Consider the following 17,053-nt stretch of genomic DNA (forward strand, 5'->3'; position numbering starts at 1 on the left):
CCCGCACCGCCGCCGCCGCGCCGCTGCCGCTGTCATCCAGTTTGAGGCCTGAGGTCGCCTCGACTGAGGGCGGTCGATGAAGGTTGGAGTTAACATCCTAGAATAAGGGTGCTTAGTTGCTCTTTAAGTTGAATACACATCAGGCATTGAATTCATAATAACTTGTCATAAATAAATTAGGTACATCATCTTACTTTTTACATAATTATTTACAAAAATTATTATACATTTGCATTATGGCAGACAAAACTTAATTATATTTTTGTGAAACCTCATAACAAAGGTACGGTTCTTTACTTACTCCTACTACCAGAAAGAGATGGCACTAGTTTAAGGTTTCCCTTATTCCAGCGTGACCATCTTGTAACTCCCTAGCTTTTATTGGATTACAGCCAGATTTCGACGCTAGTTCATCTTTTTTTTTGACGTGACTTATTGTAGATTTGCCGCAGATGGCATTAACTACTTGGCCGGACAAATGGGGAGCGCTGAAGTCTCTCACCCGGTACAACGTTTAAGACAACATGCCTGAGGGTGCCCAGTTGGGCGCGAAACTCGGCTCAGGGCGTTATCTGAGAGGAAGAATATTTGAAAGAATAAATCGACCCTAGTGGATCGATAGCGATAAGCGCTTATTGTGGGAAATCGTCGACGGGGTCGGTATCGGGGTGCTGAAGTGTTTGGTGTCGCAAGCTTGATTGGCTGCCTCTATGGCTAGAGAAGTCGGAAATATCCCCATTTAAACGCGGTAAGAACCCGTTATTATGTGTTTTAATTATGATTATGAAGTCGGGTCGTCGGGATCGTATATCGTCCTTCGGCTAATTTATCGACTTAGATTTTTTAAATCAGTCAAGGTAATAAGGCCAACTGTTACAAGTTGCAGATGTCGCTCACAAATTCACAATAAAAACAGAAAAGTCCTGTATATCTAGGGCACCATCATCATCACTAATAACGCGCATAAAATAGTCATAACGCGCACTCATCTGCGCATGCCTACATGTCTTTTTTTTTAATTTTATTTATAAGGTCGAAGCACCGGTCATACCGGTCATTTTCTTTTTTTACTGCTACGGAACCACTGACTGTCGTAACAGAGGTTTACCTAGGGTCCTAGACTAGGGCCCTGTACCGAGGTTTTTCTCGCAGCTTCTTTTACAGGTTGTGAGAAGCTGCAGTAGTTTTAGGCGGATGAGACGTTCGTTTTTAAAAAATTGACGATTAAGAGGGTAACTATGTTACTAATATATTTGCGAATATGAAGAAAAAGTTAAAAGTACAATTAAGTTCGGTCGGCCATTGTTAACAACATTGTTGACGAAACTTTGGCGTTTTGGTGTCTTGTACAAAGCCATGATTGATTCATATGGACGTTATACGCCATATATTATTTCCAACAACAACAACTTATGCACTAGGTTACTTAAATATATGTACTGAGTACTATCCTAACATAGCAACACGCATCTATCCCTGAAGGGGTTAGGCAGAGGTGTATAGTCCACCTACTTCTCGCCAGCTAAGTCCCATGTAATAGAGAGCGAGCGCCACGTCTAATGATTCGTAGATATTCAATATTCTTTATTTGTATACTATGATGGTGTACAAGGTTGTAAGTTACATATGAATTTCACATCATAGACCCTTTCGGGCACAACAAAATAGAAATTTAGAAGAGAGAAGGAAGCTTTTCGAATTGTAACTTTAGTACAATGTTACTACAGCGTCTACAGCACTAGTAGTAACCAGTGATGTGCCGGATCGTTAAAAATGTATATCCGCGGATACGGATCTGAATACGGATATTTAGTGTAAAGATCCGCGGATACGGATACGGATCTTTATTTTCTTAAACAAAAAGATTAAAGTTTTAGTTATTTCATTGTTATAAAAGTGATATTATATCTTGCTTTCATTATAAAAATCTATCTATCTAAATGTTTGCAATATAAAGGTGTCATATATTTGATTTTAAGAAATAAAAACAATCTGAATGGAATTTTATAGCCTTTTTATTCAATAATTCTACTTAATCACCTGAAAAAGATCCGTAAAAGATCCGCGTGAAAAGTAACGGACACGGATACGGATACGGATTTTTATTTTATCTCGGATATCCGCGGATACGGATACGGATATTCGGAACATCACTGGTAGTAACACTGCTGTAGTAACAGCACTAGTATTCACTAGTGAATATAACACACAAGTGACTGAAGTGAAGTGACACATAGTGAATGTAACATTTATTAATTAGAAGTTCTCTTATTTTTTTAATAAAGATTAAAGACGTCACATTTTTCTTCTTTTAATATGTTAGGCAGTTTATTAGATTTTCTTATTTCTACAGGAAAACCCTTCGAAACACTCAAAAATATTAAACTATATTTACACACCATCAAAAAAAAACTTTTCATATTAATAATAAATTCAGTCATAAAACACATAAAAGCAAAAATCTTTATCTATACAATCTGTTAAATTTGAGTGCCTCTTTATTATACCTTATAAAACGTAAAATGATTGCAGTGCGTATCTCTCGTCTCTTTCACACTAGGCGATGCACTATACCTCTGTCCTGCTTTCGTTCTGATCACGTTACGGTCTACAGGGTGTAGTTTCAATAAATACAATAAAGAATTGGGTGTATTTTCTATCCGTTGGGCGAATGAGGCTTGCTGTAATTTTAACATTACTTTTATTATAAACTGCATACAAAAGTATCTTTTGATAAATAGCTGATCATACTAAGCTATTTAGATCTCCTTGCATGATAGTCGATATTTGTTTTTGCCCGCAGATTATAATGCACAAGACCTTTTAATACACTATCGCGGAGCTCTGCGTCGTAAAGTTTGCGGACGAGTGGAGTGCAAAATTGAAGTATGAACTATTTACTCATACTTGTATGGCGCGCGTTTCCCGCTCACTTGGCCCTTTCAACCTTTTTCTTCTATTACGTGGAGCCCTTTGTTTCTTGGGCGAATCCAGTGGGGGGAGGGGGGGTTTGTCTCACGTCCCCAGTGACAGCTAATTCTCTACGGAGGTAGGTTGTCTGCGACTTGTTTTGCGTAGTTCCTACAGCTTCTTCCACTATCCAAACCACACGAGCCAAATAACCTAACCATCGTCAACCCAACGGCTAGAGCTGCACCCACCATGATGCTATAAAGCGTATCGCTCCACGATCAGATAGTCCTCCCACTAGTAGGTGAATATTATCGACCGTATGAGCCCGTCGCGCACCGAGTCGGAGCTCTGCCCGATCCCGAAGTTGAAGAACACGGACTCAGCGGACACCTGCTGGGCGCACGTGCCCAGCGGGTACCAACCTACCTTGTTGAACACTATCCCCACTTTGTATACCTGAAAATATAAATTACGAAGTTATCAAATCAAATATAAGCACTTTATTGCACAGAATTAAATTTTAATAATCAGACACAACATATGAATACAGTACAATTTTGGCATTATTGCTCTAGAGCAATTTCTTCCAGGCAACGACCAAAAGGAAACAAACATTAACAAATAACTTGGATGCGGGATAAAAGTAAAACTAAAGTTAATATAATAAATACTCTATACTATACGTACATATATTAATAAATACTCAATATGATATAATACATATTTACTAAAAATATACCTAACCATAATCTAAAGAAACTATAATAATAAATAATAGACTATACACACAAAGACAAAACAAGTATTGAAACAAAACAAACCGGCGTGCGTGTATGAAGCGATTGATGAATGTGGAGGAAGCAAGAGAAGTGTGTCAGGATCGAAGCAAATGGAATTCCAATGGAATGGAATGGAATTTGGTAGTCTCCGCTTACCCCGGTGGGAAATAGGCGTGAGTTTATGTGTATGTATGTAAACAAAACAAAGTAGGGTTCCACTTCGCGGGTTGGAAGGTCAGACAGGTAGTCGCTTTTGTAGAAAATCGGACCTGTCAAATCTTGAGGTTACGTAAGCGGACCCTGTGAAAAACGGGATAGTGCTAGGGAGATAATGATGAGTGTGTACTGTTGACGACAGGTCGACATGGCAATCGGGGCATGAGGTGAGCCGCGGAGGCGGGGTCGCCCCGCACACCCGCACAGTCCCCGCGGCGTCTTAGTCTTAGTGTCGCACGAGTCCGTATCGACCGCGTTTATCGATTATAATCTCGCTCACATAATTTATTACTCTCTCTCTCTTTATTTAAGAGTTGCGCTCTTGTCGGTGGAGTAATCGCCTTCATTACTCCATAGATAGGGCGTATAGAACGGTGGTTGCCCCAATCGCCTTCCGTTCCGCAGTACACCGACCAATTTCTCAATCGGTGATGTTCTGGCTAGAGCCCTACCAGAATCCATTTAATTTATTACTATTGTGTTTTAAAAATGGCTACGGTTGCATCTTCGTCGCGTGTTCAAGCAAAAATTTGTGTTTGACAAAGCTTAAAGAGATAACAACGAATGCAATTTTGTCAGTCACGGCAGAAAACTGGATCAATTTCGAAAAACATGTCCAGAACCTTGAAAATGAATATTGGGAAAAAGACATGGGAATGGGAAATGAAATGGAAGATTTTATTATAAAAGTCGGAGATACCAGTGACGAAGATTCTTTAAGTTTTTGTAGCGATACGTTAGATGATTCAGATGAATAAATATTAACTTAAATGAAAACGTGGTATTATATTATTCACTTTTTTTTACATAATAAAAATATATCGATATTGAAAACGTCACGTCACTTGAGAATTGCCATATCGACCTGTCTGTCTACAGTATGTACCTTGTTCCGCTGTATGTAGACGGGCCGGTTGAACATGATGTCGAGCAGGTGGCGGTAGGGCACGCGGTTGGTGTAGTGCGTGTAGGTGAGGCGGGCGCCGTCGGCGTCCAGCAGGTGCGCGTACAGCAGCTCGGAGTAGCCCTCGCCGGCGCGGCCCGGCGCCGCCGCAGAGCCCTCCGACGGCGCCTGCGTCGGCACCTGGCCGCACGCACATCATACAGTTACATCTATACAACGGTACGGTTACGAGCATTAATATGTATTCACTTTGGTACCATATCACATTAACTTTTTTGACAAATTGAACTGAAAGTCTCACTAAATGACAAATATGTTAGTGCGACAGAGTTCTAAAGAGGGTACATTATATTGCTCATGACTGTACCTCTCCCCCCGCACCAAGTGGGTCGTGCGGTCGTGCGTGTATAATTCAAGATGAATTATGCTATTCTGAGGGGTTAAAATGGGCACATCGAAGCAATTCATCTAAGAAAGCAACATTGCTATTTGACATTTGTTTGCATTGCGCACTTACTTTTACATGCGCGTATGTCAAATTGCAATTTTGCTTTTTTAGATGAATTACTTCCATGTGGCCCTTTTAACCCAGGGGTTATCACTAAATAAAGACAGATCTAAATATCCAATTTGGTCATTCGTCCTTCTAGGTCTTCCTCTGTCAGCCCTACCACCAACCTTCGCTTTGTATACTGCTTTCGTAATCCTGTTATCCTTCATCCGCTCTACGTATCCAAACCCACTTAACATTCCCTTCATTTCTTTTCACGTTCTTATTGGGTTATGTTCTACCTATGTTGAATGGCATCTAAGCTAAGTTACCTTGATTGTTATGGTTTTTCTATTTTATTATTTATTTAGGTGAGTAGAAATATGTTTATTAGACAAGCGCATCTCGCCATCAAACGAAACAATTTGGCGGGTTAAAATTGTAAGAAATAATTGGTAAGTACAATTACTTACCAATTTAACAATAAATTCAAAAAAAATATTACTAACACATCTGGATTATACATTTATTATTAGATTATTACTATTAACTTTTCGAATGCCGGAACGCAGACCTCGACTAGACATAATGTAAAATTTATTGTGTCTGGTATCTCGGCAGATGAGAGGTTGAAATGGTCCACGTTACCTGCACGCCGAGCAGACATATGTTCTTGTCGACCATGAAGGTGACGGAGCAGTCGAGCACGCTGGTGTTGAGGCAGTCGGTCTGCTGCACCACGCCGCGGCGGCAGTACAGCCGCGCGGCCTCGCCGGCGCGGCAGCCCTCGCCCGCCAGCGCGCTGGGGAACACCAGCGACGGCGCCAGACGGCTCGACGACACCACGTTGTGGATGCCCGACGAGCCCGCTCCTGGCGGTACATGTACAGGTCATCTTCTATCGTGTGGGTTGTGATGATTAACAACCTTACCAACCTTAGTGTCAGGGTTATTACCGAGCCTTAAATATATGGCTTAAATAACGACTACGTACTTAACGTGCTTAACGTGCCTTCCGAAGCCCGGATCATTTTACTTTCGGTCTATCAGGTAATCAGCCTGTCATGTCCAAACAAAACTAGGGATCAAAAGTGAGTTTGTGATATGTCCCCATCGGGATTCGAACCCGGGACCTCCGGATCGTGTGCTCAACGCTCAACCACTGGACCACGGAGGTGGTTAGATTAAGGAGTGACACGTATCGAATACTGACGGGATGATTCAGATCACGATTCTGAGTTAATATCGAGCAAAAGTATGGAATTGAAAATGATTTAAAAAACATTAATTTGGCGACGGTATATTCCACTTGACATGTACTCAGAATCAAAGCCGTGATAGCTCAATTGGTAGAACGCTTGCCTCTCACTTTGAGGTCACAGGTTCGAATCCAGCACACACCTAAACCAATGATTGTCAAATTTATTTTCGAATTAATGTTTGGATTATAAATGATTATCACGTGCTCAGCGGTGAAGGAAAACATTGTGAGGAAACCCACATTCCCGAGAACCTGTATTGGATTGGTTTTTCCTTCGCGGGTTGGAAGTTCAGTCGGTCTGACAAATCTTCAGGTTTGGTAAGCGGACCCTGTGAAAAAAGAGGTAATGCTAGTATGCTGTATAATCCTCGTAAGGTCCAGATTTCCAGACACAATAGTTAAACAAGAGGGTTTGGATTTCCCGATGCCGGCCGCTTCCTTTTTCCGATTGAATTTTCTCTTTGTGAGTTCCCCTAAACACGGGTGAGTGCTATCTTCTCTTCTTCTAATCCTTTTATCCCCTGTTGGGATCACATCATCAACAATTTAAGAGCCACGCTCTTGTCGGTGTAGCATTTTCCATTCCAGTCTATCAAAGACCAATTCCGGCACAAAGGCGCTCTTCCTGCAGGCATAACTTGGAAGTGTTTTTCTTATTCTCCTTATATGTATTATTATATTGTATAGGCTATTTATATGTATGTATGTGTACATACATACATACACACATGCAAACATGTATATGTATGTATGTATTTTATATTTTATGTATTTTATTATTACTATTTTCTTATTTTTTTATTTTTATTATTGTTCGTGTCATTATGTTTATTGCACCAGCCCGTGTTCCAATGCATTAACTTCTTTCACCCTAAGGTTGCCTGGCAGAAATTGCTATTTAGCAATAAGGCCGCCTATTGTACTTATGTTTTTATTCGTACGTTTATGTCCTTTGTATATGTCGTTGTGCAATAAAGTATTATTGATTGATTGATTGAATTCCTTGACTTCCCTATAAAACACGACGTTAACCGTTTCTTTAATTTGTTCCATGTAAGCTCTTGTTTTGTTTGTTTTCTGTTAGGATGTAGGGTTCGAATAACAGATTTCCACTCCTCGTGATCTTTTTTTTTTGGTGCTATAAAAACAAAAAGCATTATGTTATGTTGGCATACCTTCGAACCTCGCGGGGCGCGGGTACTGCATGCAGGGTTCTGGGTTCGCGGGCCGGTCCAGCGAGGACATGTCTAACATCACCGGGCTGGGCGTGTCCACCGTGAACGTCGGCATCTGTATCACAACAAGCTGGGTCACGGCACATCCGCTAATTTAAGAGCCACGCTCTTGTCGGTGTAGAATTTTCCAACTATTTGAGTACATAAACTGCCTATATACGTCCCACTGCTGGGCACAGGCCTCCCCTCAATCAACCGGAGGGGGTATGGAGCATACTCCACCACGCTGCTCCACTGCGGGTTGGTGGACTATTTGAGTAAACAAACATATTGTTTTGGTTATATTTTTACACTATAACCGTTTGCGCAGCGTTTAACTGCAAAATAATAGTGTTATATTATTGCCTAAAGATCAGAAAGAAGAAAACTTAGAGCAACTTATTTTCAATCAAAATTGCCTTTTTCCAACTGACGGCTTTTCTTTTTCGTAACTCATCCTTCAGACGGGATACACTCCACGTTGCCCCTCATTTTATAGCAATTTGTCGTGGTGCATTTAAATTACTAGGTCCCCGATACCGACCCCGCCGGCGTGGTCGACGATTTCCCTCATTCAGCGCTTATCGCTATCGACCCACTAGGGTCGATTAATTCTTTCAAATATTTTTCCTCTCAGACGACGCCCTGAGCCGAAGTTCGCGCCCAACTGGGCACCCTCAGGCCTGTTGTCTTAAACGTTGTACCGGGTGAGAGCCTTTAGCGCTCCTCATTTGTCCGGCCAAGTAGTTAATGCCATCTGCGGCAAATCTACAATAAGTCGCGTCAAAAAAATAAAAAAAATTAGTGATGACTCAAACAGTATGGGGAAACTGACATAAATTCAGAACACTCAACAGTAGCGACACCTGATGGGAGAAATAGGCAGTTTTATCCTCACTGAAGTTTTGAACTCACACTTGAAGGTCCACCAATAAGTTGCTTCCTGGGCACCCTACAAGTCGAGAATCCAGTAGGCATAGGCACATCGGAGTTGCTCGAGAGAATGTTCATCAGTACTGCAAATGATTCAGACTCTGTCAGCAGCGTGGAGCGAGCTGGACCCTCAGCGAACTGCTGCGGTGTGAGAGTGAGGAAGCGGATCTTCTCTATAGCTGGTCTTATCTTGGCCTTTCCATCTGCAAATAAGGGGTTTCATTGCACAAGTAAATTTTTTTTTTTCACTTTTATAATTTTACATGACAATTTAAAACCATAGATTTATAATAAATACAAGTTACAAAAGTATGCAAATATAATGCACAGAAATTACGACAATCGCTCCAAAACTATATGGTTTGCAGTGACAGTCCCAACGGCCTCTGTGGTCCAGTGGTTGAGCGTTGGACTCACGATCCGGAGGCCCCGGGTTCGAATCCCGGTGGGGACATATCACAAAAATCACTTTGTGATCCCTAGTTTGGTTAGGACATTACAGGCTGATCACCTGATTGTCCGAAAGTAAGATGATCCGTGCTTCGGAAGGCACGTTAAGCCGTTGGTCCCGGTTACTACTTACTGATGTAAGTAAGTAGTCGTTACATGAGTCATGTCAGGGGCCTTTGGCGGCTCAATAGTAACCCTGACACCAGGGTTGATGAGGTTGGTAATTCACCTCACAACCCACACGATAATAAGAAGAAGTGACAGTCCCTAAAGGCCTTGGACTGTGGCAGGACTAGTCACATAGGTGCATCTTATAGGAGCGGTTACTTTATTATTTTGAACGAAATTATCAGTAATATAATATTGACAAGATATACATATGTATGTATGTAATATGTTTTTTAATGGTGATAGAAAGTAGTTAGTAATTTTATTAGAGCATGAAATAGAAATTTTAAAAATATAGGGAAGTACATAACATAACATGGTATAAACAGCCTATAAATGACCCACTGCTGGGCACAGGTCTCTCATCTCATCCGCCTAAAATTACTGCAGCTTCTCACAACCTGTATAGCCGGGGAGAAGAAGCTGCAAGAAAAACTAGACGTCCCCTAGACATTCTTTAAAAAAGAAAACAAAATATGTTATACAATTTAGTTATTTGGCTGCCTAAAATCAGTTCCCAGACAGCTAAACAGTTCAGTGTTTATTTATCTGTATAAAACGGGTAATCTGTATAAATAAACACTGAACTGTTTTCAGTGGCTTAGCCTTAAATTGGTGTAACTACGCCTTAAAACTAGTGTAGTTTACACCCATGGTACAAAACAAAATATTGACTCAAAACATACATTCAAACTTTTAGAAAAAAATACAGAAAACATGTTGGTACGTATAACAATAAAATACCTTGCCTCTGTTGATTAAATAAGCAGCAGTGTGTACAGATTCGGCCCAGTATTGCTTAGATAAGTTGGCGTTAATTAACAAACACTTTGCTTTTTCGACCAATGTTCTGTTCATACGCTCAGCAACTCCATTTTGTTCGGGAGTATAGGGAGTGGTGGTTTGATGAACTATTCCAGCAGTTTTCAATAACCCAGAGAAATTGGCGTTGACATACTCTAGGCCATTATCATTATACTAGGTAAGAACCTGTATCATAAGAAAACCAGGTATGCTCAAAAGTGACAGTTAACATTTCAAGGTTAGCCCAGCTGACGTCATCCCGTCCTGCGTTGTTATTTCGTAAAAAATAAATTAATCACGACAAATGTTTTTATACAGGGTGTTAGTGACATCGTAACGAAAACTTTGAGGGGTGATTGAGGCCATGATTCTGAGATGATATCAAGTGGAATTTTCCGTCGCAAAAGTATGGAATTGAAAATAATTAAAAAAACACAAAAATTTACAGGATGATTCAGACTGAAAATTCCACTTGATATCAACTCAGAATCATGGTCTGAACCATCCCCCTCAGTATTCGTTACGGTGTCACTAACACCCATACCTACTTGTATGGCTACCGTATGTACTTGTGTGGGGTGTAAGTGACATCGTAACGAATACTGAGGGGGATGATTCAGCTGATTATTCTGAGTTAATATCAAGTGGAATTTTCCATCGCAAAAGTATAGAATTGAAAATAATTTAAAAAAAAACTGAAAAAAATCATGAATTTAGCGACGAAAAATTCCACTTGATATTAACTCAGAATCATGGGCTGAATCATCCCCCTGAGTATTCGTTACGATGTCACTAACACCCTGTATTTACTTTGCAAGGAAATTTTGAACTTTTACAGATTTAATGTTTTTATTTATATATGTATGTGACAAGTAATACTAATTAAATACATTAGTCAGTAATTCACTTAATTTTCAATAATAATATTTACGTCCTTGGAATGTTGGAGATACCAATTTAATGGTAACACTTACTACGTCATCAATGGGCTAGCAATGGCGGCGTAGGATTGAGCATAATTGGTTTTCTTATACCGTGGTTTAACCAACTGACCTGGCTTCTCATTCTTGACAACGGCGGGCTCCGTGGCGGGCTGTTCGCCCTCCCCCGACTTGCAGGCCTCCGTGACGGCCACCGGGCTGTTCTCCGCACTACTCTCTATGTTTACTACCTGCAACATATCAAAACACAAGTCTACACGTTACAAGTTACTCACAAGCACATGTAAATTACGTATATCAAAAAAAAGAGAGATTGTAAAATATACTTGTAAATAAATATCGACACTTGTAACATGTAATTTACATGTGTAGTTTTGATAAACATATTTTTGTAATAAAGAAATTTTTTACAAGAAAATTTCTTGTAAGTTTTGGTAAACACGGCACTGGTATTGAAATGTTCCTGTCATAACCTGTAATGTATACATTGATTTAAAAGATATGTTGCTGTTGCAGTTTCTTGGCACTTCTCCTCAGCCACAACACCTTCCGGAATGATCTAAATACTATGTTACTTTCCATCACTTCAACTATCTCCACTTAAAAAATCACGCCAATTGGTCGCTCCGTTTTGCCGTGAAAGACAGACAAACAAACAGACACACACACATACACTTTCCCATTTATAATATTAGCGTGGATGTGTCTCTTAAGAGTTCCGTAGGATTTCCCCAAGCTTGGTGAACTCTACTTTCACAGAGTTTTAGGTGTATTCTTGTATGCTGCAATGGGATTATTAATATTAGTATTTTATCATCCCACCTTGTCTTTTTTTTGTATTTTTTGCTGGTTTAACCTCTTACCATGAAACGGTAAAGACCTTGTCAGACAAAAAACTTATGTTGTTAGCACTTTATTTTAAAACATGCTTGCCTGTAGAAATGATCCAGAACTGATACAATATTGTATGCCTCTTTCGTCACTTCAGAAGGTGAGTTTTGTATTTTTTATTTATTGTGTGTAAACCTTGTCTCACCTTGTCTTTCGAAGTAGACGGTCCAGGACTGGGCCTCTCCATCACAGGGCTGGCACTTCTCTCCGCATTCCTCTTGTCCTGACCCTTGGCGTATCGCACTGCAGCCTCAAACAGATCCAGTTCACTGTCCACATTCAAGTGGTCTAGGGAGAACACCGTAATCACTGTGTTCAGGTCTACATCCTCAAAACTGCTGTCCGTTAATACTTCTTTAGTGTTTGTGCTGATTATCTGAAAATGGTCAAGGAACTTTGTTATAAACTCACTATTTATCTCTTTAATGTGAACAAAGTGTCTTTCCCTTAAATTAATCTAAGATGAGTCAGTGGACAAACTCTTAGGAAATACTATTTTATTTATAGTAGTTTAGATTAAAGATAAATTGTTTATTAACTTGTAGGCTAAATTGTAATATTATGAAGCATATATTTTATTCTAATGCTTTATTTAAATAAAAAATAAATATCTTTTATCTCTCTTTTACTTGAGCCAGTATTGATGGTTATGCCAGCCTTATAGTTCACATCTTTTAATAATCTAACCATCACTTTACAAAAGATCAATGTAACAGCATTACACCATGTGGCTCAGGGATTGTTATTCCTAAGCTCAGAATAGTTCCTAACCTCTAAGCTCAGAACAGTTCCTAAGCTCTAAGCTCAGAACAGTTCCTAAGCTGTAAGTTCAGAACAGTTCCTAAGCTCTAAGTTCAGAACAGTTCCTAAGCTGTAAGTTCAGAACAGTTCCTAAGCTCTAAGCTCAGAACAGTCCCTAAACTCTAAGCTCAAAACAGTCCCTAAGCTCTAAGCTCAGAACAGTCCCTAAGTTCTAAGCTCAGAACAGTCCCTAAGCTCTAAGCTCAGAACAGTCCCTAAGCTCTAAGCTCACAAAAGAAAGAGACACAATACAATATTTATATACAATTGTTTATATGTATTTATATACAAGTTTTACCTTTATGGGTACTAGATCTGCTAAGATACAACCAATCTCTTCTTTATGTAGATTACAATTCATCATAGAAATTGTTATATAAATATAATTTTATTTCCTGTAAAAGAACAGTCTAAACAGTACCTGAAAAGTAACATAATTGTCTGGCTTTCTAATTTTTGACATTCATGGTCATAGCTTATGTAATATGAGAAACTTTGTTCATAATATATGTACTATATTGTTTAAAGTAGCTGTTGGTTTTTTCGATAATAAATAAATAAATAAAAATTTGCTCTTTGTTTTTAAACAAAAGAGATACAGATTGCAGATAGAGTGAGTGTAGTTGTGTTATGCCTTGTTGTTGTAATTTAGTTCTGTGCAATAAAGTATATTTGATTTTACTTGATATCATCATCATCATCAGCCGTACGACGCCCACTGCTGGGCATAGGCCTCCCCCAAGGATCTCCACGACGATCGGTCCTGCGCTGCCCGCATCCAGCGGCTGACTTGATATAGTGAACATAAAATCTAACAATACCTGAATACATTTATCCATAAGCACAGTCTCTTCAAACAGCCTCGCAAATTCGTATGCACGGCAGGCATTCCGAGGGTAGAGGTCTGACCAGAGGTATCTCGTGCACTCCTTCACTAAATGTGGCAGCATGTACTTCTTGGCTCCATAGCACAACTCACATGCCTTATCAAATGAACTTATGTTTATGTTGTCTGTGTAGATGTATCTGGAATTTTAAAAAGTAATAAGTTTTCGTCACAGAATAGAAGAATGAGATTGGAAAGGCCCTGTAGCAGACCCAACTAGTTGGCCACATAGTTCCGCTCACATGCAACAGATGGCGCCACATTTAATAATGCTGTCTTCAAGCGGTCGTGAAACGCGATATCGAAGTTTACACAGCAAGACGCATATATACAACTTCCAACACAACGCTGTTGGATCGTCGATCCCTAGTCACACTACCAACTTGTGGCTAGCGGGGTACTATGCTCAGTTCGGTACCCCGAAAATCTTCTTACATGACAGTTGACATTTGTGTTATTTCCCTACAGGTTATAATGCACAAGACAACCTTTTAATATAAGTACTATAGCAGATCACCATGTGTCGTCAAGGTTGTGGACATGTTGAAGTATGAACTATTTGCTGATACTTGTATCAATTGCTCACACTTGGCCCTTCCAACCTTTTTTTATTAGTCACAAATAGTCTGAAGTACGGTAGTGAACGTTGGGTATGGCAGAAGAAGCATGAAAATAGGATCAATACCGTAGAAATGAGGTCTTTGCGTAGCATCTGCAGTGTGAAGTTGAGTGATACAGTGAGAAACAGTGTGATAAGACAGAGATGTGGTGTAAAAGACGATATAGTGACTAGGATTGAGAAGGGAATGTTAGGTTGGTTTGGACACGTAGAGCGGATGAAGGATAATAGGATTGCAAAAGCGGTATATAAAGCGAAAGTTGATGGTAGGGCTGGCAGAGGAAGACCGAGAAGGACTTACGATGACCAAATGTCCTTAGAAAAGGTTCAATACGATCTACTCTGAACCGGCGTGCGTGTATGAAGCGATTGATGAATGTGGAGGAAGCATGAGAAGTGTGTCAGGATCGAAGCAAATGGAATTCTATAGACTCTGCTTACCCCAGTGGGAAATAGGCGTGAGTTTATGTATGTATGTATGTACAAATAGTCTACATACCAATTTTTAGCTTTTTACCTTAAAAATCGTGGAATGCATACAAACTTCCACCCCCCATTATAGAGAAGTGGGGAGGTTAGAAAGAGATAAAACGTAGCCTATGTCACTCTCCATCACTTCAACTATCTACATCTAAAAATCACGTTAATTTGTCGCGCCATTTTGTCGCGAACAACGGACAAACAAACAAACAGACATATACACTATCCCATTTATAATATTAGTATGGATTAAGTTGTCGCGAAATGCGAGGACATTAGCCATATGGTAAGTGCACACTACTGATATTGTTCTGTGGCAACTCTAGAATTGACTTGACAATATGACTTTGACATGGACTTGACAGATTTTTGGCTGTGTGTGCACTTTTAAGTGGCGGGTAGTTAATGACGGAAAATGCCGCGTAGCGGTAAGTGACTTGTTTCGACAGTCAGCTTACGGAGACTACACGGTGGATGAAATTATAATGTAAGACCCTCAGCGTTGGAATCGGGTGAGTGTTTTAACCCCTGGTAGACTATTTTAGCTATAAGACATGTAACTATGAGGAAATGCCGCTTTCCATAAATCATGTCAGCTCGTGCTAAAGGAAACAGACCAACGTAGAATATGCAGGAGACTCCCTGGCTAAGATAAGTGGCGGGGAGTGCGTAGGCTGTTGCGTAACTCGAGCTACCAGCCAGGGAGCCAAGGATGCATGTTGGAAAATGATAACGGTCGTCAAGATTCGATGGAGACAGGGGCGTGACTAAGGGGTCGGAGGAGGTCACCGTGGGGGCATTATGCCCTTGCGTCCGCCGGTGTCAAGGAAATGTTGTTGCTCAGCATAGCAACAACAGGGACACCACAGGAGCAGTCTGTCGACCGTTAGGCTTATACCATAGGTTATACCACGCGCGTGGACACTGGCCTTGGTTGTAATTAGCGAAGCAGATTAAGAGTAGAATACTTATCTTACGGTCAACTCATGGTTACAAGTTTTATGGCATTATTGATCTATGTGTACCTAAACGCGCTATAAATGATGTTATTGACAATGCGTCTCCATACGGAACCCAGAGCATACAGCCTGGGGAAAGCGTGGGGCGTTTTGTCATGGTATATCTTTGTAGTAGACGTTATTCTGTACTTGATCCAGGCCTACAGCTCAAGTAAAGTACAGAAGTTGCTACATAAGTGAATAAAACTAGGTATGTAAAATTGATGGTGAATAAAAAGGTTATAGGTATTTATGTATTTAATAAGTATAATTTTACGACGGATGTACCTCTGGTTACCCCAATAGGCATATAAGCATGAGTTTATGTTATATTAGACCATTTAGTTACTTCTAAGAAATTAATCTACAATTTACCATATAAATTACAAGACTAGAATTGAAATATCTTTTCAATTTATTTAATGCTAAGTACTTCTGTATTTTTATAACACCACATTTTGTACCAACACATGGTTGCAATAAAACATTTCTATTTCAATTTATTTAAATAGCTATAACTCCTATGTAGTACATATATTTCGTTAACTGTAGATGCACTTATGTGGAATTATCTATAATACACCTATTGTCAACAATATTGTGTATATAATTGTTTATTATCCTATGAAATAAAGTCAAAATAAAAACATGGCCTGGAGTAACATTTCTACTCAAGCTCACTTACTCTAGCAAGGCTTTGAAGGCGTCAGGCTGGACATCCAAGATGGGAATAAGATCGTTCCTCTCGGCCATCCCGCCGTAAAACATGGCCTCAAAAACCGGAGACGCCATGGCCAGGATAAGCTTGTGGCCGTTAACTACCATTTGATGGGGCTCCGTGCCCACCAGGAACGAGCAGTCCGACCACTGCCCCGAAAGAAGCAGATGCCCTCCGCGCTGTTTCATCTCTGTGCAGCCCAGCTGCCAATCGCTTGGAGACGCCATTCTCGCACACTTATGTAAGATACTTATTATCACTTGTTGCTCTTAAAAATCTGTGCACATACGTTATTTATTCTTAATAACACGGAAATTCCTCTAAGAAATGCAATAATAAACACAAAAACATTTTTTTTGTAATGTTGTCGCTTATAACATTTTTTTTTTTTTTTGGTTTGGTTTTCCCCGAAGGGTAAGGCAAAGGGAACTATGCCCATACAGCCATGTCTGACGTATTTTTTTTCTTGATGATTAATGAAATGATGAAAGGTGATGATGATGAAACCTAAGCCCCCACCCTCGGAGTAGACTCCTACTCCGAACCCCAAACGAATTAACTCAAAAGTCCGCATAAACTTTTGAGTT

At 40.0% G+C, this 17,053-nt stretch overlaps 1 protein-coding gene across 1 annotated transcript; it reads right to left on the minus strand.

The window, feature by feature from the left end:
- Positions 1-3,017: 3,017 nt before the first annotated feature.
- Positions 3,018-16,842, minus strand: LOC126370386 (uncharacterized). Its single transcript, XM_050015227.1, has 9 exons — positions 16,434-16,842; positions 13,587-13,791; positions 12,110-12,340; positions 11,186-11,303; positions 8,693-8,913; positions 7,739-7,853; positions 5,951-6,174; positions 4,795-4,992; positions 3,018-3,369 (listed from the first exon to the last, which is right to left on the minus strand). The coding sequence occupies exons 1-9, from the start codon at positions 16,691-16,693 to the stop codon at positions 3,208-3,210; spliced, it is 1,734 nt and encodes a 577-aa protein (XP_049871184.1). The 5' UTR covers positions 16,694-16,842; the 3' UTR covers positions 3,018-3,207.
- Between the last annotated feature and the right edge of the window lie 211 nt (positions 16,843-17,053).

This window comes from Pectinophora gossypiella, chromosome 1 (genome assembly GCF_024362695.1).
Source record: "Pectinophora gossypiella chromosome 1, ilPecGoss1.1, whole genome shotgun sequence".
Lineage (NCBI taxonomy): Eukaryota > Metazoa > Arthropoda > Insecta > Lepidoptera > Gelechiidae > Pectinophora > Pectinophora gossypiella.

Excerpts from the sequence above, each read along its gene's own strand:
- LOC126370386 (XM_050015227.1), bottom strand. The coding sequence starts at position 16,693 with ATGGCGTCTCCAAGCGATTGGCAGCTGGGCTGCACAGAGATGAAACAG. Across the intron at positions 13,792-16,433 it reads GCCTTCAAAGCCTTGCTAGA|ATACATCTACACAGACAACA; the intron begins GTAAGTGAGCTT and ends TTAAAATTCCAG. Across the intron at positions 11,304-12,109 it reads CGTCTACTTCGAAAGACAAG|GTAGTAAACATAGAGAGTAG; the intron begins GTGAGACAAGGT and ends GATATGTTGCAG.